The sequence below is a fragment of the Paroedura picta genome, chromosome 4 (assembly GCF_049243985.1).
Source record: "Paroedura picta isolate Pp20150507F chromosome 4, Ppicta_v3.0, whole genome shotgun sequence".
Taxonomy (NCBI): Eukaryota; Metazoa; Chordata; class Lepidosauria; order Squamata; family Gekkonidae; genus Paroedura; species Paroedura picta.
In genome coordinates this window covers 81,695,333-81,718,962 of record NC_135372.1, presented here as the reverse complement: position 1 = coordinate 81,718,962, position 23,630 = coordinate 81,695,333, and the positions used below count along the sequence as shown (strand labels likewise).

The 23,630-nt window shown below is 40.7% G+C and overlaps 2 protein-coding genes and 1 long non-coding RNA gene across 11 annotated transcripts in view; 1 reads left to right on the top strand and 2 right to left on the bottom strand.

Moving 5' to 3' along the window:
- Nucleotides 1-5,290, bottom strand: part of SLC26A8 (solute carrier family 26 member 8) — a 41,261-nt gene extending 35,971 nt beyond the window's left edge. For 3 of the 8 annotated variants that reach the window (XM_077333722.1, XM_077333723.1, XM_077333724.1), the window contains exons 1-3: nt 3,687-3,970; nt 2,260-2,437; nt 670-809 (exon numbers count right to left, since the gene is read on the bottom strand). In XM_077333722.1, the coding sequence (XP_077189837.1) occupies nt 670-809; nt 2,260-2,432 (313 nt within the window). In that variant the 5' untranslated portion in view covers nt 2,433-2,437; nt 3,687-3,970. Of the gene's footprint in view, nt 1-669; nt 810-2,259; nt 2,438-3,381; nt 3,665-3,686; nt 3,971-4,353; nt 4,916-5,104 lie in introns of those variants that run through there. The other 5 variants (XM_077333717.1, XM_077333721.1, XM_077333719.1 and 2 more) reach the window with 4 other exon arrangements.
- Nucleotides 5,291-9,414: 4,124 nt separating this feature from the next.
- COA7 (cytochrome c oxidase assembly factor 7) lies at nt 9,415-12,465 on the bottom strand. Of its 2 annotated transcripts, none has more exons than XM_077333733.1 (4): nt 12,409-12,465; nt 11,831-11,940; nt 10,754-10,894; nt 9,415-9,995 (listed from the first exon to the last, which is right to left on the bottom strand). In XM_077333733.1, the coding sequence occupies exons 2-4, from the start codon at nt 11,934-11,936 to the stop codon at nt 9,544-9,546; spliced, it is 699 nt and encodes a 232-aa protein (XP_077189848.1). In that variant the 5' UTR covers nt 11,937-11,940; nt 12,409-12,465; the 3' UTR covers nt 9,415-9,543. The 2 variants fall into 2 exon arrangements, with proteins under 2 accessions (XP_077189848.1, XP_077189847.1); XM_077333732.1 differs by having other exon boundaries at nt 12,342-12,458.
- A 7-nt stretch (nt 12,466-12,472) lies between these two features.
- LOC143835681 (uncharacterized) lies at nt 12,473-18,429 on the top strand. The gene is made up of 3 exons (XR_013230311.1): nt 12,473-12,625; nt 13,140-13,304; nt 17,217-18,429. It is a non-coding gene; the product is annotated as an uncharacterized LOC143835681 (long non-coding RNA).
- The last annotated feature ends 5,201 nt before the right edge of the window (nt 18,430-23,630 follow it).

Here is a 23,630-nt window from a genome sequence, read left to right as displayed (position 1 = left end):
TTAATTCTGTTAGCTGTCTTTGTGGCCCTGATGAAAGCAAAATGATGGGGAATATATTCCATAAATAAAAAAATGAATAAATAAATCTTGTTAAAAGACTGTGGGCTTAAGATGAAAGGGTGCAAGACAGCATTCTGCCAGCTGTTGGTGCTCTACAACGACACCTTGTCACCACTACTGGCTTTCAGTGCATGACATGGCTTAAATACAGTTTGGGCTTTTAAACTAAATATTTTTATTTCTGGATCTTTCTACTCTGATGGATTAAAAATGTTCTTACATATTTTAAAGAAAGTCAAAATCCTTCCAAAAAACCCACAAAATAATGTGATATCCAAAACAAGAAGACATCCTTTCTTTGGTTGTGTATACTCATTTGTTTCTATCCAATTTCATTAAGGAATGGAAATAAGAATGGATACAGACTTCTTTATAAAGATCCATTTATAGATCAAGTTTCAATCTTCTTTTTCTTATATGATGCCCAATTTCCACAAGAGTTACACGGTTTCATCAGAGTCAAATTACAAACTACTGGACTGTGCTTAACAAAGTACATATAAAATTTGCAATTCACTTTTGAAACATGCATTTTCTAAGGAAGGATGTCTTCACAATTTATCAGAAAGAGAGAAACAGAAGAAGAAAAGGATGTAGACATCTCTTTACCTTGAAGCATCTGCACCATCCCTACACTTATGCCAGCATGCACATCTCCTAAAATCCATTCTGTGATATGATATGAACACATCCAATTTAGAATGGGAAACATATTGAGTGTGATCTTCCTGAACCTTTCCCATGAAAATCTAAAACAAATCAGACTGTGTTGTTAAGCAGTGTTATCTATCTAGGAAAATAACTATGCAACTAATTAATTAGGCAACTTTCTATATATTAAATTCATTATTTCTTCTAGATCAGTGGTATTCACTTTGCAGAAATCAGCATTCACAATTACTGTCCACAAAAAGATCCCCATTGACTTCCACCTCTTGCACCTCAGAGAGACTAGCAGCTTGCCATGTTCCCTTGGCAGCAGCTGTTTCAGAGTAGAAAAAAACTTGCCAAGAAAAAGCCTCACAAGCAAGGCTTTGCCCACTGTCCTGAAACATGAGGGAGATGTCACATTGAAGTGCAATGTTCAAAAGAGCCATATCTGGATCCTGAGCCACTGACTACCATTGTTCTATACTTCATGAACTTTTCTAGAGCTTCTTTCTCCACAAAAAAAACTCTAAGTCTGGCAGCCTTGTGCTCTATACATTAATAAGGAATTACATGCAAATTATAAAATATTCTAAGTGTTTTACTTTGGAAGGGAATTATTTTAAACATACCAATGTTATTTTCAGGTATGTCTGAGATGTGTTCTGCCTATGACTTCTCATAAAATTTCTTTATAAAAATAAAAGATCATGTTATTGCTACTTTCAGCAAATTTGTTTTGCTTGGATACCCATTCCAAAGACAGGGGGAATTGTGGCATCAAGGATTCTTTGATGGTTATCTTCATGCGGAAGCAGGACTGGTTTGTTCTCCCCTCAAGGAAGTTTAGCCTTTCAGGATGCCTCACGAACACCCAGTGCTAACCCCGGAGCAGAAGAAGGAGCTGTCGGACATTGCCCACCGCATCGTGGCAATGGGCAAGGGCATCCTCGCTGCGGATGAGTCCACCGGCAGCATCGCCAAGCGTCTGAGCTCCATTGGCACCGAGAACACCGAGGAAAATCGCTGCTACTACCGGCAGCTCTCTTCACTGCCGATGACCGTTTCAACCCTTGCATCGGGAGTGTGATCCTCTTCCACGAGACCATGTACCAAAAGGCCAACGACGGCCGCCAGTTCACCAAGGTCATCAAGGACAAGAACGCCATGGTGGGCATCAAGGTTGATAAAGGTGTCGTGCCTCTTGCTGGAACCAACGGGGAGACCACCACCCAAGGTCTGGATGGCTTGTCTGAACGCTGAACTAAGTCATATTGCACTGACTTAGTTAACCGAAGAATGTATTTCCACAATATGGGCCTCTAATTCCAAAAGAGTACATTAAGCATTTCTCACAAAAACAAGTCCATCTTCTCATGACTAATCTTATGTTTTCCATATTACTGGTGATGTGAAATCTATTTGTTTTATAAACAACATACTAACCATTTCTGACATGCTGCAGGAAATTGGGATCTATGGTTTGATGTTGCTGCTTGCCTAAAATACAATTTCAATATTAAATTAAAAAGAACAACATTCCTGACTGACCTGCACTGGATTCTTCGTTTGGCTTGTGGAGCGACAAAGTCCTTGTCAGCTTGGGAATAAAATCTTCGGTCATGATCTTGTTGGAATTCTTCTTCATTGTATACTTTTCTGTTAATGTTGTATGTCACTCTCACTGGCTGCCTCATACTAGTAACTTCAACAACTGGTTCCATTTAGTCTTGCAAGTTCACAAAAACATAATGACATCAGGAGTGTTTTTAAAAGTTTTTACCCCCCACCCCCGGCATTATGCTTCTGAAATCAGTAAAATTATATTAGGGACAAGCATGATGCTTGTCGAATAGACTGAATTCTTGCTGTACCAAAATAATGAACTGAAAAAGCAGAGGGGAAGAAAATAAATTATTTTTTATTCAGTCTGTAATTTTATAATGAAGGGAAACTGATTCAAGACACAGTCTTCATTATGTGATCTCCACAGGCAGTAGCTGAAGGTGGGAAAAGGCCTTAGAGATATGGACACTTAAGGCTGAGTACTAATTCTTTACCCAAAATTCCAGTAACTTGATAAGTCTACTGTTCAAGCCATTCTATGAAAACATAGGTAAGAGGAGAGGACAAGGTGAGGGGACTATGTTGATAAGATGTTTTATGAAATTAAATGTATTAGAAATACTGTTATTTGGGGCAAAAAGAAATTACATAGGATCATCAGCATAGGTATTAACAGAACTGTGAATATAACCCAGATTAGGATGTAAGCATAAACTGGGAACAAAGTAGGGTTGCCAACTTCCAGCTAGGGTCTGGCGATCTCCTGGAATTGCAACTGATCTTGACAGCAAAGATCAATTCCGCTGGAGAAAATGGCTGCTTTGGAAGGTAGACCCGGGTAGTCAAACTGCGGCCCTCCAGATGTCCATAGACTACAATTCCCATGAGCCCCCGCCAGCATACACTGGCAGGGGCTCATGGGAATTGTAGTCCATGGATATCTGGAGGGCTGCAGTTTGACTATCCCTGCCGCCTATGGTATATCCCATGGTGGTATCTCTTCTCCATAAATGCTCCCGTCCCCAGGCTCTGCCACCAAATCTCCAGTAATTTCCCAATCCAGAGTTGGCAACTAGAACACATTTCCACCGCAAATCTTTTTCTTACTGTCCCTCTGTATTTCTTCTTTCCCATTCTTTCCCAGCTTTTTCTCAAATTGGTCCATTTATTTTCTTATTCCCTTTCAGTCCAATTTTTCTTATATTCTTTTCTCCATTCTTCACTCAGACCATTTAACTTGGTGACTTCATCAGTTGTTAGATGAATGCTGCTAAGGCCAGAAACAGGCCTCACTCTTCAGGAGTCCCCTAGCCTCCCACACACAGCCTCTCGAGCATCTTACAGGGAAAGCTGAAAAATTCTTTACAATTTAACCGTGGATAATGTTAAAGTAATCGAGTTGTAACCCTTACTTTTTATTTTAGTTGTTCTTTTAAAATACCCTGAAAACTAATGAATTTAAAGCCCCCCGACATCCTTGTGGGAGCCAATATATTTCACAGGGAGAAATGGAATCCCCTTATATGGAAGAAAAGGCGGGAATTCAGTGGGGAGGCCAACAACGCTCTCCCTTTGCTGCTGAATCCAGTCAGTTTACAGAAGCAACATACTTAGAAATTTTGTAATATTTATCATCTATTTTAATTCAAGAAAATAGAAGTGAAAGAATTAGTTATATAAAACATACGGTTAAAAACAGTTTGTCATTAGAGCTATGAAGTTGGCAATGGGTTATTCTCTAGTACCCTTCAGTATTTCTGGATGGAAATAGATGCTGGTAACTCCTATAATTTCTTAACAAATATGTCAATACTTTATATAATAACTAGCAATAAAGCCCATTGTGCAAAATAAATAAATAACACAACGGGCTCTAGAAAACTGCTGATGGTCATTTATTTAACTTTTCATAAAACATTAACATGCAAAATACGGAAGTGCTTGCAGGATGATAATCTTCCCAGGGCAAGAAATGTGGACCCCTTCTGTGTGTTGGCCCATGGTATTTATAGTGTTTTTGGTTGTTACGATTTATTTATTTAAGACAATTAGTCTAGCCCAAAGCCAGTTATAACATACCATCCTTTTGCACTCCCCACCCCATTGAAGTGACTTTATGCACTCAAACAATATTTTTCCTGCCTTCTCTTCCAGAAAAATCAAGCACTTTCTCCTGACAGACGTTCCAGGCTCGGGGCATTTGTGTGAAGGGAAGGGGGAGGTATGTGCTGCCAGGCTCTCAAGCATGTTCAAGTAATTCAGATGATGCAAGTGCTGGTGGAGGAAACTCTGTGCTGAGGGACCCATGAGGGGAATGGTGGGAGGGGGCAAGGAAAAGCAGGAAAGTTGCTCTTCATGGGTTGCATTTCACCTTCTTCTTTAACAAGTGAGTTGTTATCAATATACTTGGCCTCTTATTATATATGAGGCTTTATGCAATACTATTTTATATAATGTATAAAATATTCTGCTGAAACCCTATACCATGCTGCCATTTTCATGAACTTTCCAGGTGGCATTAGGCAAATAATGCCCTTTCTTTCCCCATCTGCAAAATTCGGATAATAATAATGACCTGACTTAGAAATGAATTTGAAAGATCACAAAGTAATGTTTGAGAAGTGCTTTGAACTTTTTGAAATGTTATACCAAGGATATTATCTAGCTCACTCAATAGCCCATTTCCCCCCCCCCCCCAGAGCTATGCAATACTGCATGCTTCAAAAATCTTTTAGAGATCCCAGTGGTCCTGGATTTTGCTGTATGTTATTACAAAGTGTTCCAGTTTTCACCATGACATAGAGCAATAATATGAAAATCTATCATTTACCTCCTTCAGAAGCTGTCAGAAAGATAAATGGAAACCACAAGATTTTGCTTAAATGAGTCCATAGAAATACAGATTAACTAGTATCAAAGGCCATTTTAAAAATGAGCTTTGAAAGGGGCGGCAGGCAGAAGGGCATGAGAGGATGGCCGTGGCTCCCTTTGGGCTAAAGTGAGTGGACCCCCCCCCCCCCGCTGGCAGTGACAGGGCTCTGCGGCCCACAGGGCGGCTCCAAACTTCCCCACCTCCCTCCCAGCAGGAGCGTACCTGCGGACCGCAAAGCCCTGTCACTGCCACTCTCCTCGTGGGCGACAATGGAAGCCACAGCCACAAGGCTTCTAGCAGGCAAGGAGGGAGGGTGGAAGATGGAGGGCCAATCAGGGTGGACCTGAACGGACACGACCCCGAACAGTCTCCTCCCAGGAGGCTGTTTCCCAAATATAAGGGAGCAAAATACTTAGGATATAAAAGGTATTCAGAGGCTGTCAACGTTCTGTCAATTTTCTTGCTTCTCCAAGGGTTTTAAAAAATACAGAATATGAAAGCCTAATAGAAAGGATTAATCTACAATGAGCGTTCCTTAAGAAGATGTGGTGAAGGGACAGTCCTGAGAACATTTTCTTGGGAATAAGTTCCACTTAAAAACATTGGAATTACTTTGGTGGAGGTATGTTTAGGAATGATCTAAGAAACCTGGTGGCTAAATGTTAATTTCACATCCCTTCCCAATCTCACTGCAACCTGTGTCAATGCTATGTTGTCCCAATATGAATCAAATATGGATATAGTCTTTTCCTAAAATTATCTATTTGATGCCAGAATGTAACACAAGTGGTGTGTTAATTTTTTCTGCCTTGAAAACTGATTGATCAAAAGAAATCTATTAGATTTACTAAAAAAGTAAAACTTTGTTTCTGCATATAGAACCCCTTTCTACATTTCATTAACCTATCTAAGCATCAGATTCAAAGTTGAACAAGATTCAAGCCCAGTAGCACCTTAGAGACCAACAAAATTTCTAGGATACAAGCTTTCAAGCACCAATACTCCCTTCATCATATTCAGGTAAGATTGGAAATCCCATTCAGAAGGTGGGAGAGGTGGAAAGAAGGGAGTAAAAATGCAAAGGTTCAGTGCAAAATGTAATCAGCTTGATTACAGCAGGAGATAAATGCAGAAAGCAGTGTGGGCCAGACAGCTGCAGCAAGGGTAGGAACTAAGCCAGATCACTCCACTTCCAGTGTAACATCCATACAATACAACTCAATATACTTTAGTTTCTTTGACATTTTCTTCTAAATGTATGGCAAATTGAATATCAGGAAGACAAGATCCTAATTTTCCACATCCACAGACCCATCCATGTCGAAGATGGGATGATACTCCCGATACTTACTACAAAAAATCAATTCTATCTGGACACTTGCTCCACTTAGGAAAAAAGGCATAATAAAATTCAAAGTCTCTTGTATAGATGTTTGAGAATTGACTTCTGCTGCCATCTATAGCCAAACTTGAAAGCTTTGTCTTGTCTTTTAAATCTTCAGTATATCCCTATTTAAAAAAAACTAATTTTAATATATGCAACTAAAATTATAGTTCATGATTGTGGTTGATTCACAACACAATATGATTAGCATATATTTATAATATGGCAGCACACACAATTAATTACAGGGGTCTCCAACTGTGTGTAGCCGAGATCAAGGCTCCTCTTGAGGTCCAGAATATGATAGAGGCACTTTCCCTCCATATAGATGTGTTTGCTATGTTCTCCAAAATAAGGAGGCAGCATGGTTTCAAACAGGAACACAGTTTAATAAGCCTTTCTGTCTTAGTGAGTACAGCTTCCTGTCTGCCCTTTCCTACCCACACCAAGTCCTGGAGTGAACTACAACAATCTAAAACACTGGCTTCGAGCCATGCATTAATTAGGCAACCACCTTCCCCTGAAAAATGTTAATTGCCACAAGGATACTAAAATACTGTTTTTGTAAAACAGAATCTCAAGATGGCTGGGGTCATTCTATATGCATTCCCATTGATATGCAGTACTGCAGCTTATTATAACCCGTTCAATGGGAAGGCTACAACTATGTATTTGAAAGTTTTTACCTGTGCAATATCATGTCCCTCAATCTACCACCTGTGCAAGGCCATGCACAAGGTTTTTTTGGGAGGAGGGGTTAACCCTTCCAAAAAAGATTGTAAAAAAAAAAAAGAATCAAAAAGGGTACTCATTTAATCAATGAAACCCTATTAACAATGGTACAAAATACAAAAATAGTAAGAATTTAAAATTAAAGAAAAAGTGGTAAAGTACTAATTAAGATGCTTCATGAAGGTTCTGGAATGCATTGTAAACCCCCTTTTCTTTTTTTTAAATCCTGTGCACAGGTCTGCAATGGTGTCTCATATTTTTTGGTGAGGACAGATTTTAGAGGTTTTAAAGTAATTTATCACATGCTGTTCCTCTTGGCAACAAACAGTAATGACTAAAAGTACTCTCCAAAGGCCCATGTACAAATGAGATAAGATAATGGAATCACATTGTCTCCTGTGAAGGATGGAAACCCATATTTGTTAAAAACTGTACCACAGAATGGATGCAGAAATCAAAAAGCAGGGGTGCCAAACCACATCCTGGTTTTACTCCTTTCACAAGTCAGATCCTACTAGAAAATGGCCCTGTGGTCTGCATGTTGCCCTTAAGAAATCACTTTCATGCACCATATAAGTGAATATATGAAGTCTTCTGTCTGGTGTGGATTTCAGATTCAAAACAACTTACAACATACTCAATTTTATCCTCACAGCAATCCTATGAAATAAGTTAAGCTTAAAGGGAGAGTGCCATGCCTAAGGTTGTTCAGCAAGCTTCTATGGAAGACTGGGGATGTGAACTAGTCCAGCAATCTAACTACTGTATCATATTGGCTCACCAATGAGTTGATACACTTAGCATGTGAACCAAAGATACAACAAAACTGGAAATGAAGATACAGGAATAACCAGAGGGGGAAAATTCATTTATTTAATTATATGTAGCAAGGCTCAGTTTCAGTCAGGGAGGGAAAGTCTAAAAGAACATTCCAAAGATTTAACAGAAAAGATAGATTGATGAGAGATTTAAAGGAAGTGACATTAAAGGAAGTGGCATTCATGTTTTCTGGGAGGCAGTTCCGGGCATAATTAGTAACAAGAGAGAAAAGGCAGAATTGTGGGAATAGGAGATCTTCTGATTGCTAAAGCTGATAGAGCTAGAAGAATTAAATGGATATAACATGATTGATAAGTAGAACAATAGAGAAATGAGAGAGGGGAAGAATTGTATTAAATTTTGCAGCTAGAAGAAGAAGGGGTTCAAGGAAGTACATGACATGGCTGGAAAAATGAGAGGTAAATGAGTTACATGGCAGCATGCTGGACAAAGGGGAGGATGCTAAATACAACACTGAAAGACCAACGAGAAGTGGGTTGCAGTATTCAAACCTTGTCATGGTAAGAGATAAATCAGCATTTTTGCTAAACTGAACTATAGTGCTCTTCTGCAATCTATAAAGAAGAAAAAATGGAACCTAAGGACAGACTGAATATGGAGAACAAATGAGAGAGAAGAGTGAGTGTCAAGCACCAAACCAAGACCACAGGCTTGAGAGATTCAAGTAGGAATATCAGAATGGCAACTGGAGACATGAGAATGCATGGCAGGATAAAGTTCAGCTATACAACAGGGTGACATCAGTTGGGTGTTACAGCTAACTAAAAACTCACACCTTAACCCAAATATATTTCTTTGGAAGTCCATTCTGCTGAAATTAAGAGAATTTGGTTCTTAATCAACACATTTAGGACTACAGTGTTTTTACGTTTCTGCAATTTCCTTTTCATTTCTGCCAGGAAGACTCAGAATGGGCCCTTTGCTTCTTCTTGGAAAGAGTACCTTCCTCAGTCTTTAAGGTACTATTACATGCATTTTGCTATTACAAACTAACAAGGCTATCCCTCTGGAATATTTGCCCAGTCCTGAAACTGAATGAAGAACTTTGCAATGCTGATAAGTTAGTAGCCATTCAGAAAGAACTTTTACACTTTTCTATGCTGCAAACTTTGCTGGCCTCCAGCTAAGGCTGGGAGAGTAAGGTTTGTTATGTATAATCTTGATGCATTAAAAAATAGGTTTCAGTAAAAGTTCAACAATACTTCCCACACTATGTTAAGACAATATCCCCAGATTTTGTCCTACAAAAAAGTGCTCCCAGAATTTAGTTGTCACTCACAAAATAGCAATTTGTACAAAAAAAGAAGCAATCTGAACAGGTAAATCATTTATTGATATAAATGGATTTTTTGAACATACAATAAAACTGATCGGCAGTCTAAATTTTGGTACCATTTAACAACTTAGAATTTCACGAAGATTGTACTTCACGTGTCGAGGCTTACTCCCCAAATGTTAAGGACCTTGAACCTGCTTGTTGCTCCTTGTGCAGACTCATTGCCCTGTTCTTTAGGGTCTCCGCTTTAGCATCATTCTTCTCCACACCATCTCCCAGTTTGTACATTCGACTAGCATTGGCGCATGCCCATATATGTTTTAAGTCACATGCTTTCAGAGAATACTCCAAAGCCTTACTCATGTCCTTTGGTACTCCAGGGGCTCCTTGAAGGTATATAGCACTAAGATTAAAGCAGCTGGGAGCAAAATCTCTATCACAAGCTTTGCTGTAATAGTCCCTAGCCAGAGAGGCACTAGATTTCACATCATCATTTACCAGCCCATTATGTAACAGCAATCCAATGTTGTGACAAGCCTCAGTGGATTTTTTGCCACCTTTATTGTAAGACTTCAAAAAGCAGCTATAGGCAGTTTTCAAATCAGCTGGTAGACCACCTGTAAAGAACATTTTGATTACTTAATAATTATGTAGCTCATTTATATTATTTATATTAAAGGTATCCCCTGTGCAAGCAGCGGGTCATGTCTGACCCTTGGGGTGACGCCCTCTAGCGTTTTCATGGCAGACTCAATACGGGGTGGTTTGCCAGTGCCTTCCCCAGTCATTACCGTTTACCCCCCAGCAAACTGGGTACTCATTTTACTGACCTTGGAAGGATGGAAGGCTGAGTCAACCTTGAGCCGGCTGCTGGGATCGAACTCCCAGCCTCATGGGCAGAGCTTCAGAATGCATGTCTGCTGCCTTACCACTCTGTGCCACAAGAGGCTCTATTATTTCTATTACCTTAATATAATCTTAATATAATCCCTAATAATTCACATTACAGAGAGAGGACCGAGACCAAAATAAGTTCATCACTAAGATGAAATTTTTACTGGCAATTTTGTTACTTATAACGTATCTGTTTGATCTAGATATGAGGCCAGTAGCACCTTAAAAGAACAAGATTTTCTGAATATAAGCTTTTGAGAGTAAACTCTTCTTTCATCAGATATGTGATGAGGGAGTTATGACTCCCAAAAGCTTAAACTTCCAAATCTTTTGATTACTACTGAACTTAAATTTAGCTCTCTTACTACTGACCAACACAGCTACCCTCCAATATTACCATACTTTCCCCAGTCTCACATTTACCTAGCTTTATTTTATTTTAATTCTTTTTATTAAGATAGAGAAGGAAGTTGTCCCTTACCTTTTCCAGATACATAGTAAGTTCCAAGTTTGTAGCAACTCTCACTGTGCTCATTTTTTTCACAATTCTCCTTCAGTACTTTGGCAGTTCCCTCAAAATCTTTCTTCACTCCCTCCAGGTAATTAGCCAGACGATGGCAACCTGTGATTTAATAATCAAACAAACTTTATGCAGAGTATGATCCCAATTCCCCTTATTTTATACTGCTGGTAGCTCTGCTTTCTTGTTTGCTTGACTGTATTTTCATCAGTTGAGACTGAGAGCACCTTGTTCTCAGCCTCTGCTATCTGACAATACAGCAAAAGAGGTGAGGAGGGCTGATTTCAGAGTCAGATATAGGTTTTTCAGCAAATTCAAAATCAATACTTCCATCACATACACAACTGCTACAAATGAATTAGCTTCATAAAATTTTAGAGGAATACCTGTTTTCTTAAAAGTTTTCTTCACAGCTCTTCCATTGGCCAACATTTTCCAAGAAACTTAGACATTTATGTTAGCCCAATTATTTTTCAATAAAAAATATTTTACAGGAAACATATTTAGGATCCCAGTTTTTGTTTAAGGGACTACTAATGGTAACACTGTACTTGTAATACAGCAGAGTACACAAAATTGTTGGATAAAAAAACAATACATTTTTCATCCAGAAAATAAAAGAAAATAAGGCATTTTTATAAACACACAACCACATACAAAGTACCTGCATATAACAGAAGTTACTTGACACTGGAACTACTTTCGAAATTAACGCAAGGAATTCAGTTGGAAATTTCAGACCTTGCTTCAGATCTACATACATATGGCTTTATAGCTTCAAATAGCCTGGAGGAAAATATTCAGCCCCTTTAACAGAGGCTTAATGAACGGAAATTGGCAGCTGAAGGTTTTCATAGCACAGTGATAAATAACATCCCATTAAGACTCTATTAAAGGAACAAGATCTTTTCTCCAGGAGGTTGGAAAACTTATGCATAAAACTCAATAAGATTTACTTGGTGTTTTCAGCTACAACTCGGAAATATTACTGGGAAATGGTCAAACAACGTATGTATTATTAAAGTTGATGATACTTACCATCAGGGTCCTTCTCCTTATAGCACTGAAAACTGTACTCCACCTTCAGATTTTCCAAATACTCCTTCACTTCCTCTTCATCCTCGAAGTTGACCAGTCCAGCCATTTTACTGCAGAGACAAAAAATTAAGGGAAAGGTCGTACATTTCACCCTTGCGACTTCCTCGTAAAGTGAAAGCGTTCCGGGAAATATTTTCTGTTGCCATAGGGGGAAGAGAATCTGCAAGGGACTCGATCAAAAGACAGGATGTGCACCTGGGACTTTATGCTGCTGGGGGAAGGCGGGTAAGAACTTGCTGCTTTGCATCGCGGGAGTTTGTGTAGGTAGCTATATGATTTTAAACAGATCCTCATGAGTTCATATTATTTTTACGAGACAATAATATAATTTACTGCATGAAGATCGAGGTCATGATTATTTCAAGAGTGCCTGAGAAGACAGCAACTAGCCTTGCCCTTTGGCGGGGGGAGGGGGCGTTTCATGTTCTCCGGTACTTCTACCTTTTCTTACCACTCATTTGAGAGATTCTACTCGGAATCTTAAATGATGTTTGTGTGAAATGCCTCTTTTTATTTACCTCCATGGGCTCAAGGAGGCTAGGAAGGAGCGGAAGTAGGTGAATCTTGGGTAGCGGTGACGTAAAATGCGCGTGCGCAGTAGAAATCTCATAGTCCTGATTGTATAGGTTGTTGCGGCATCCATGGAAATATGTTTTGTTTTTTTTCTTCTTCCCGGAGGTCGAATAGAAGACTCTATTGCCATGACAATGCAATTGGCGAAACGTGCGAACATAAGTGCGTCCGCCTCCCCACTCCCTTGGGCTGTGACATCCATTTAGTGTGGGCATGAAATCGATCTGTTGGGGGATAATGATACTGGTTGTCATAAGGGGCTCGTTGCGCGGGGATGTATCTCCAGCCGGTGGCATGGAATCCAGTTGCCACTTGTACATGTGTATAAATGTCAGGGGAGGCTTGACACGTGGCGACGGAGCCCGGCGTAGCTGACATCTCATGGCTGAGCTTTTAAGTGGAATGTTCTCTGCCATGGATCATCTACCTCACAGGATTGTTGCGAGGATAGCATTACATTTTATGAACCCGCCTGATAAAGTGACATTTATGTCTAATCTGGCCCTTGTAAGAAATGAGTTTGATGCCTCTGTCTTAGAGAGTGATACTGTATTACTGAGGGGTAAGGAAACTTTGAGATGAAAATTATGTGTGACATAGAAAGTTTAAAGCTGAACGCTTATCTTCTGGAAATCTCTGCTTCTATTGCTGATTTTGCATGTTTGACTTAATCTAGATTCATCTGCCCCCTGAAGTTAACAGAATTTTGAATATTAGAAATTTGCAGTAAAAAATCACAGCTGAAGAAATGTTTGGAAAATATGAACCCATTATGATTATCTGTTGGGATTCAACATATGCAACAAATGTCTTGTGATCTTTGTTCCAGAACACAAATAGGGCAAGTATATGAACTTTTCCTTAAACAATTCAGAAGGTTTTGCTTTTAATTTCATTTGGACAAAGGCATTGCTTTGTTAGACCAATACTGGAATAATTCAAGATAAAAGAACCTGCCATGCTTTCTGTTTTATTCAAATGACAGAACAGGATTTGAACAGCTCTTTGATGGAACACCTGCTGGATCCAATACAGTGAATTATGGACTCATAAATTCAGTATTTGTGAGAAATTTAATATATTTTGAGTTTGTCCAGGCTTTTTAGAAGGCTAGGGAGAACTTTGTTTAGGTCACCATTTAGAGTTAAAAGAGTAAGTTCCTTTGCATACAAATTCTTTCTACTGTAGTTGGATTTGTTATGAAAAATATGAAAGGCCCTTCTGTAGCACTCAGAAATTTTTTGCACCCTGGTTCTGATCAGTCCATCTGCTGCTTAGTTTTAGTATGGTATGATCCTAGATTATACTTTTAGCCCTTAGATTTTATTGTAATGCACTAGTGACAAGATTCATTCATTTGCCCTGCTCAACTGTGCAGATGAGTATTATATTGTGAGATTCATGGGCGCAAGAATCCTTCCAGCATTCCCTTCTTCCCAGCAATATTTTCTGACTGAAGGAAAGTTTATGGCTAGATTTAGTTATTTTTGGCACACTGACTTAAAAAAAATTGCAACTTTCAAACACTTCCCTGCTGGATTATGTGGAGGTGATTGCTTGCCACATCCATTGTTGTTCCTCTATATATTTCTGAAACAACCTAGGGGGGTGGGATGTGTCCGGCTGTCCAAGTTGGAATAGGGCCAATCAGGGTGCAGCCAACTTTGTCCCCTGCGGCTCCCACCCTCCAGCCCTGGACTCTAGCCTCTTTGCTCTCAGACGCCTCAGTGCCTGGAGCCAGCAGCAGGTGTGAGGACCCTGGGCAAAGGGTTGTGGTGGAGGGCTTGCTAACGAGGGCCTTGTGGCATGCTAGGCTGGGCCTGCTCATGAGGGCCTCCCAGCCTGCTGAATACCTGCTAAGGAGCTCTGTCTTGGCCTCGCCCGCCCCACTTGATTTGGCTGCGAGCTGCAGCCCAAAGCCACCTTAAGCTGCCTGGCCAAGGGCTAGGGGAAGAGACCCTTTCAGGGCCCGTTCTTAGGAACAGGCTTTGAAGCTAGTATAGTAGAAAAAGAGTGGCTGTTCACAAGTTGATAACAGTTTGTATACTTACTGATAGTCCCTGACCCCAAAGACATCTACCTCAACTGGTCTCAACTAGATGGAATGAGCTGCCACCTGAGACTAGGGCTCTGATGAAGTTCTGCAAGGCTTACAATGCGGCACTCTTCTGCCAGGCTTATGATTGAGGCCAGGGCAACCTACTAAAAGGGCCACACTCTGTCCTCACTGTTCTCCCCCACCCCCACCACTGAGATACCTGCCATATTCAACAGATGGGGAAGGAAATGATGGCAGAAAATAGAGGGAAGAGGATAGGTAGTTAGTTAATTAACCAAATTAGTTGCTGAGTAGAGAGTTAGTTGTTCTTAGTGTTTTATTTTTTAAACTTTAATATGTAATTAATAAAAGTCTCTATGTATTTTAATATGTCGTAAACTGTCTTCAGCCTAATGGAAGAGAGGCAGTCTAGAAACTGAATAATAATGATGATAATGATAATAATAATAGTTTAGAATTATTCTATAGCAGAGCCTTAAAATAATACAATCATAGAGTTGTCAGGAATCTCCAAAGTCATCTAGTCCAACCACCACCTGCCCACTCACAGTAACCCCAATTCCATGCTCAGATGATGTCATTGTTTCTTTCCCTGCTTGTTGGATATGGCAAGTATATCAGAAGCATGGGGGGGGGAGTGATGAAGAACTGTGAGTATTAGAGGGTGGCCTTTTCAGTAGATTGCCCTGGCCTGGAGGAAGAATCCCACATTGTAGGCCCTGTAATAGCTCCATCAGGGCCCTAGTCTTAGATGGTAGTTCATTCCATCAGTAGGTTGCCCTGTCTTCATTGTATAATATTGTCTGAAGTCAGCTACTTAGTGTGGCATTGGTCCCTTTCTAAAAGGCCTGATTGGGCTTTGAGGAATTAAATACATGCATTTATTTATTTTTGAATTTATATGGTTACACCTCCTGGGAAGTCAGCTTTGGGTAGTATACAATTATATTTATTTATTTATTGTATTTATATACTGCCCTCCCCGAAGGCTCAGAGCGGTTTATATGAAACAAGAAAAGAGACAGGTAATTCCATTTGTAGTAATAATCAGGTGATAACAACAATAACTTTAACATAATGACAATAGTAACATTAAAAACAGTGGAACTGCAAAGAGCATCAGTTCAACTCATATTGAGGCACTGTGGGTTGGGCAGATTTGTACTAGTCGTTGTAGGAGGGAGGCTTGGGGGCCAATGGGAAACGGTGGCTTAGGTCAACTTCAACCAAATGCCTGGCGAAGGAGCTCCTTTTTGCAGGCCTTGCCAACTGTGCAAGTTCCGTCAGGGCCCTGATCTCCTCTGGGAGCTCATTCTACCAGGTGGGGGGCAGGATAGAGAAAGCTCTGGCCCTGGTTAAGGTCAAGTGGTCCTCCTTGAGGCCAGGAACCACCAGGAGGTTGGAGGTGGTAGAGTGCAAGACTTTTTGAAACTGTGTAGGTGAAGAGGTGATCCTTCAGGTATACTGGGCCCAGACCGTGTGTGGTCTTAAAGGTGATAACCAAAACCTTAAGCCTAATCTGGAATTCAACGAGAAGCCAGTGCAGCTGCTGAAGGATGGGCTGGATGTGGGACCTCTGAGGTGTTGCTGTAAGGACTCTGGCAGCTGCATTCTGGACTAGTGGTAGTTTCTGGATCAAGGATAAGGGCAGGTCAGCATAGAACAAGTTGCAGATGTCCAGTCTAGAGGTGACTGTCACATGGATCACTGTGCTAGGTGTTCCGGGGCCAAGTAGGGAGCTAGTAGTTTGGCTTGGCGAAGGTGGTATAATGCCAGCTGTTCTACCATCATGATCTGAGCCTCCGTTGAGAAGGGAGGCCATTGATAGCTGCACTGCTGCACTCCCTACAGTTAAAACAATTAAAATTCTATTTAATTATGTTACTACACTAATATCTATGGGCCTTGCCTTCAGAAACTGCTTCTATTGTTTGGGGGGGGGGCAGCTCTTATAGGAGGGGGGCAATTTCATTGTTACTCTGCACTTCATTGGCCCCCAACCAAATGCTTGGCAAAAGAGCTCCGTCTTACAGGTTCTTCGGAACTGGGCAAACTCTTCTGGGAGCTCATTCTATTAGGTGGGGCCCAGGACCAAAAAGGCCCTGGCCCTGGCCCTGGTTATGTTCAAATGTATGCCTTGAGGGTCAGGAATCTCCAGCTGATTCACATTGGGAGACTCTTCAGGGAGTGTAGTCAGCTAGGCAGTACCTCAGGTACTTGGGGCTCAAGCCACAGATGATTAAAACCAAAACCTTGAGCCTGATCCAGAATTCAACTGGGAGCCAATGCAGTTGCCTGAGGACAGGCTTAATATGGGTTCTCCATGGTGTCCTGATGAGAACCATAGCTGCTGCATTTTGGACCAGTTTTGGTCTCTGAGTCAGGGTCAAGGTCAGGCTGACATAGAGCAAGTTGCAGTAATCCAGGAGTCCGTTGTGTGGATTTTGCTCCTGCCTGCAGACTGATGTGCATCTTGAGACATAATTAAGTATAATGCATCTTGATTTCCTGGTGTTTCAGAAGATAATTGGTAAATAGGAGATGATAAAATCATTTTCATAATATTTATTTTTAATTTATAATTTAATTTATATACCACCAGTCATGACTAGTCATCTTTAGCGGCTTAGATTTTGATAGAATTGTTCTGAATTGAGAGAGTTTTTTTCATTGTATATTTCTGTTTTATTTTAGCCATTCCAAAAAATAGACATGTGGAAAAACTGAAGAAAAACTCTTGAAGAAGGAATATGGAATAATAAAAATGGACCTATCCTTGGCCTTTGTGAGGAACCTGGGTTTATGGACAATTATTTCTTTTTAATACTTTCATTATATCTGGACTAAAATTTCCCCACAAATACATGTGTCTGCTTTATATTATAATCCCAGATGCAGAGGATCTCATCACGGCTACCCACTTAAATCTATTATCACTGCTGTATTAATTCCAATGTCTTTTTCTAGTTGGTGTTTCAAAATAAGGTCTAATCAAGGCAATTGGTATCGTATTGGTGACATTTCCTGGAAAGCAGAGACTTATACAGGGTGTTGCACATAATATAATAACTATTACCAGGCAAAGAAACTTTAAAAATGGGTCAAATATTATAAATCTGTTAAAAGCATATATATATTTGTTCCAAGTTTGTGTGTGTACTTGACCAGAATATTTGTACTTGACCAGAATATTTGGTGTTACCTTGAGTGGCATATAGGATGGGTAAGAAATGAGAGGTGGGAAGAGGGCCATTCTCCATATCTCTGTTTTTGGTGCTGAAGTTTAGCTTAATAATATTGTACTGTATTGTTGAACTTGTTATCTTCCAACTACCTCAAAACTGTTGTATTTTTAAAATAGCTTGTTCCTCAGTGAAGCGAGGTGCATGGTTTTTGTGGTGCTGACACTGGACTTAAGACATGGTCTACAATATTATGGTTTTTAAATTCTGTTTCAGCATAGGACTCATATGTATTCATGAGTATCTATGCTTCAGATCCATGTTTTTGTGTCATTGCTGTGCTACAAAGTATTGGAACCATGTTTTTTTAAGGCTCAGTCCATTATCTTAATTTTGACATGTGATGTGATACTGGATGGGGGAGTTGTTGAACAAAATCTAGACCAAGGGTAGTCAAACTGCGGCCCTCCAGATGTCCATGGACTGCAATTCCCATGAGCCCCTGCCAGCGTTTGCTGGCAGGGGCTCATGGGAATTGTAGTCCGTGGACATCTGGAGGGCCGCAGTTTGACTACCCCTGATCTAGACGATCCATGAGGATTTGTGCAGTTCCAATTTTGTTCCCTTTAAAAACATTTATGTGTTGCTTTTCCACCCAATTCAGGGTCCCTAAGGCAGCAAACAGTAATATATTTCAAACATTAAAAAGCAGTCTTTAGAATAAAGTGTGTCTGTGTATAATATTTCTTTAAATAAAATATAGCAAACACAGGATTGTCTAATATAGCTTCCAGGGAAGAAGAGCCTACACACTGGAGACAGTGTTTAAAATTTAAACTGTCTCCAGCTCAGTAATCCTACCTTCCCATTGCCACTGCCTTTCAGCAAAACATTGCTGCTCTTGGGGTTTTCTCAAATCGTCAGCTGCCCATTTGACATCAGTCTGGATTCTTTCACGTTCAACTTCCTGTCTAGGATCTCTGGGGAACAGGAACAGATGGAAATGGGAAACATGTCAAGGTCCCCCAGCAGCCAGTCTGTGCATTTTGCTCCCTTCCTGCCGACTGATGTGCATGTGTGCCATCCAGCCCCTGCAGCACTGGGGCAAGTCATCTGGAGGTGAAGCAAGATAGGCAGGAAGGGAAGGGCACTTTCTAGTAAAGGCAAGTTCAGTGACAGGTCCAGGACCCAGAAGTAAGTGGAGGAAGAGGGAGAAGGTTGGCAGTAGCAGGAATTGCACTCTGGATCTGAGAGAGCCTTCAGCTGGGATGGTGATGAGGGAAACTAGCTAAGGTAAATGGCTGTAGCTGTAGCCAGTGGTGGAGAGGCAAGGGAGGCCTTAAATGGAATTGGAGGCCGAGCGGCTCCATCACCCCTCAGCACACCCAGCCTTATGAGGGCCTGCTCTCTGTTCTTCCTAGACCCGCCTTGGATTCAATTCTCAGATCAACTGTGAGTGAAATTAAGATTTTTCAATAGATAATAGTGTAAAAATGTTAATTTACTATTTAAACTGCAACACACTTGCATCTCCACTGTGGGTCTAACCTGAAGACCCAGCCCTCTAGAGGTGGGTGAGGAGTTGCCTGGCAACAAGGCAGGAGAAGGGGGGAGAAAGAGTCAGAGAAAAAGCTGAGGCATTTTTCCTTCAGATGGTGAGAAGAATTTCAAATAGAGGTTCCTGGAGGAAGCTGACAGTGGAAAAGGAGAGATGTAGTTTGCGGAGGAGTGGTTGTCTTCTGGACCGAACTGTCAAGCCTGTGAGGAAAAGTGGCTGATTGTGAGATAACGTGGCTTCTCAGTGACTGAGGAAAAGTGACTAGCAGACTTCTATTTTTGCCCTAAGTTTGGGACTGCAGTCATGACTGTTGTTCATACTTGTTAAACGCCCCTGTCTGATCTTGTCACCATTGCTATTTCAATAAAGGTTTACAATATGGTTCTAAAGCAGCTGTCCCCAACCCTTGGGCCGGGGACCGGTACTGGTCCGTGGATCAGTCGGTACCGGGCTGCAGCTCCTTCACGTCTTCCTTCCTGGCTGCTGCCTTGGGGGTTGCCCTGCCACTCTGCCACCGGCACACCTTTGGTACTCTCCGGCAGCTGCCATGGCTGGGAATCCCCCTTGGCGTGGCACTACGCAGCTGCTGCTGGCAGCGCCCCCCAGTGGGTGGCAGGAAGTCAGGGGTGCCAGCGGAAAAGCAAGCAGAGCAGGGGCTCGGGTGGTGGCAGTGACGTCCCTCGGCAAAAGACTACCCCCCCCTTGGTCTCAGTAAAATTATCAAGCATTGACCGGTCCCCGGTGATAAAAAGGTTGGGGACCACTGTTCTAAAGAATGGCTCCGCAGGATTTCTGCATTGGGTCACCCCAAACTCACCATCAAATCAAATATGTCCATACCTACAAATGTCAATGCAAATATCTTGCGTTCACCATTTTGTGGTACCACCATATTGCAAAAATGTTGTTCTGAAGCATGGATCCTTAGGAATTTTACACTGAGTTGCTCCAAAATGACCATCATATCATATTTGTCCAAAGCAATAAATTGTACTACTAAAATAATGGATTCACTGCTTTATGGCACCAGAATGGCCCAAAAACATGGTTCTAAAGATCAGATCCTCATGGATCCTCAGGATTTGTACTTCTGGATTTATGATCCAATCATGTATCATGTTCATGACCACACTTTGTGCGACAAAAATAATGGCACTACTACAACACAAAAATATGGTTCTGAAGCACAGATCCTCATGGGTCCTAAGGATTTGTGTACTGAGATACCGCAAACTCACCATCAAAATTACATATTATGTCCACAGCAACAAATATATCAGAAAAACTACAAATTCACTGCTTCATGGCACTATCACAGTGCAAAAACGTGGTTCCTAGGCATGGATATTCATGATTTTTGTACTGGATCACCCCAAACTTACCATCACATTACAGATGTCCATAGCCACAGCTTGCACAACAAAAATAATGTCTTAATTGATTTGTGGAGCTGCCGCACTGTGAAAATGACGTTCTAAAGCATGGATTCTCAGGATCTTTACGCAGGGTCACCCCGGACTCACTATTAAATCACCCCAGTGTCCTTGGCACAGATTACACCAGAAAAAATAAAAATCCACTGCTTTGTGGTATTACCACAGTGCAAAAACATGGCTCTGAAGCACAGATCCTCACAATTTTTACATTGGGTCATCACAGACTTATCATACAATCACATCTAATGTCCATAGCCAAAGACACCACAAAAATCACACATCCATCGCTTTGTGGCAGTTCCATGGTACAAAAATATAACTCCAAAGCACAGATCCTCTGGATTTTTGCATTAGGTTTCCCCAAACTGACCACCAAATTGTATTGTATTGTATTTATGGCCACAGATTGCAACACCAGAATCTCAAATCCACCATTTTGTGGATCCACCATCACTGTGCAAAAATATAGTTTAATAGCACAGATTCTCACAAATTCATATGATTTTTAGGATGTGAGGGCAATCTGGGCAATCTTGCTATGATATATGTTACCCCATTGATCACCAGGGTTGATTCAACTAAATGGGTGTCCCCTACCTCCCTCACTGCTCTATATGATATTTTAATATGGGGTTACTTCACTCACCACTGAATCACTCATCACACCTGTGGCCACAGATTGCACCACAAAAACCATCGTTCTATTACTTTGTGGTGCCACCATGGCAGAAAAACATGGCTCCAAGGGACAGATCATGAGTTTAAGGTGAGTTATGCAGAACTTACCATCAAATCACATATCATACCCATAGTGATAGATTCCATTACCAAAAAAAAAATAATTCACCACTTCATATCACTTTCATGGTTCAAAAGCCATGATCCAATGCATTGGGTCTCCATAGATCCTCAGGAATTCTGTGTGGGTTCACCTAAACCTATTAGGAAATCACACATCAAATCCATGCCCACAGAATGAGCAGGTCATTGTGGCGCTACCATACAGCAAACATGGCATTAAATACTCATGTACCCTTATGATTATTTTATGGGCTCTGCCAAAATATATTGTAAGTTCACACCTCTCATCAACGTCCAGGGAGTGATCCCAGCTGGTCATGGTTCCCTGATAGTTTGAAAACTGCATTAAAATGCATGGTTCCTCTTGTGTTTTACATGGAGTACCATTAAAATTCACTCTAATGTAATAAACTACATTAATGTCCATGGAAAGGATCATCATGGCAGGAAAAATTGCATTTGAAAATGTATTGGCATGGAGTCTCATGATTTGTACATGGGCTCCACAATAATCTAAATTCGCACACTATGGGAATGTCCAAGGACTGAACCACAAATACATGGATTTTCATTTCTGTGGCATAGCAGTGGAATAAAAACATGGATCTAAGATGCAGATCCTCTACACTTTCATGATTTCTTCATGGAACATTCCATTATAGTCCATAAAATCACAGATGACATCAACATCAATGGAGTGCATCACTCCTCCCAGCGCCATCATGGTGCCCCTGGCAGGAAATATGGATGTTTAGCAATTTTACATAAAGTTCTTGAACAAAATCACAATCATATTAATTTCCGTAGATTTTTACCAACAATTTGTTTACCTAGAACATTATATTATCATGACACATAAGCTTGTAGAAAAAATAGAAGTCCTCAAAAATTCAATGTAGAATATTTTGAAAAGCAGTGTGAAATGAGACATACATTTAACAGTCGTAAGGATCTAAGCATTTGATGCAGTGTTTGCCACAAATACTAGGATTTGTGTTTTTCTGCGGGCATGGCTGTGATATGTGATTTCCTAATGATTTTTGAGTGAGCCCACGTAGAAGTCCTGAGGATCCATGAGGATATGGTTTTTTATTTCTATGTTTTTGCTTTTTGTGGTGCACTAGGCCACTATGGAGGTGATTGTGTGATTTGTTGGTGACCCCACATAAAACTCATTAAGATTGTGGTACAACCTGTGGCTATGGACATGATTGAATAATGGATTTAGTGTGGCTAAACATAAAAATCCTGATGATCCATGAAGATCTGTGCCGTGCCACGAAACAGTGGATGGGTGATTTTTGTCATGCAATCTGTAGTCATGAACATAATATGTGATTGGATAGTAAATTGAAGGTGCATTTGGGGTGACTCAAAGTCAAAATCATGAGGATCCATGGTTTGGAACCATCATGGTGCGATTAAACATGGATACATATTTGTTGTGTAAAAAATAGTTTGATATATATAAAAAAAACAGAGGACCCATGAGGATCTATGCAGATCCGGATTTAATTTGCCCCCTAGTGAGATATCTTGAAATGTCCGGCTAACATGCCCCTTTTCTATTTTCTGATTTATGTATGTGTATGACTGGGGAAGGCACTGGCAAACCACCCGTATTGAGTCTGCCATGAAAACGCTGGAGGGCGTCATCCCAAGGGTCAGACGTGACCCGGTGCTTGCACAGGGGATACCTTTACATTTAATATAGATTGCAGATTCTGTATCCGAAGTAGCATATCGTCGCATGGGGAATCTATAACCACTAAAGTCTTTGCATCTAAGGATGCAGCTCTCGTTCACTGTGCCAAGAAAGAGCTTTATATTATAATTATTATAGTATGCATAAATGTATTAAAACTCAAATCCTACTGGAAATCCTGTCGTCTCTCCAGAATTTCATTCCTCCTATTTTCAGAGTTGTGTAGCCTAGGCTAGCTTCGGAAAGTCTCGGAAACTAAATAGCCCTGGCGAGGCCGCCAAGGAAATCCAGGGCTGCTATGCAGAGTCAGACAAGGGCAAACTACCTTTGAACTTCTCCTGCGTTACCCTATGAGGTTATTGGAAATCAGCTGTGAATTGACGGCAAAAAAAAAAAAAAAAAAAGCGGTGGCGGCGGCACTCTATA

Excerpts from the sequence above, each read along its gene's own strand:
- COA7 (XM_077333733.1), bottom strand. The coding sequence starts at position 11,936 with ATGGCTGGACTGGTCAACTTCGAGGATGAAGAGGAAGTGAAGGAGTAT. Across the intron at positions 10,895-11,830 it reads TAAGGAGAAGGACCCTGATG|GTTGCCATCGTCTGGCTAAT; the intron begins GTAAGTATCATC and ends ATTAAATCACAG. Across the intron at positions 9,996-10,753 it reads TTACTATGTATCTGGAAAAG|GTGGTCTACCAGCTGATTTG; the intron begins GTAAGGGACAAC and ends TGTTCTTTACAG.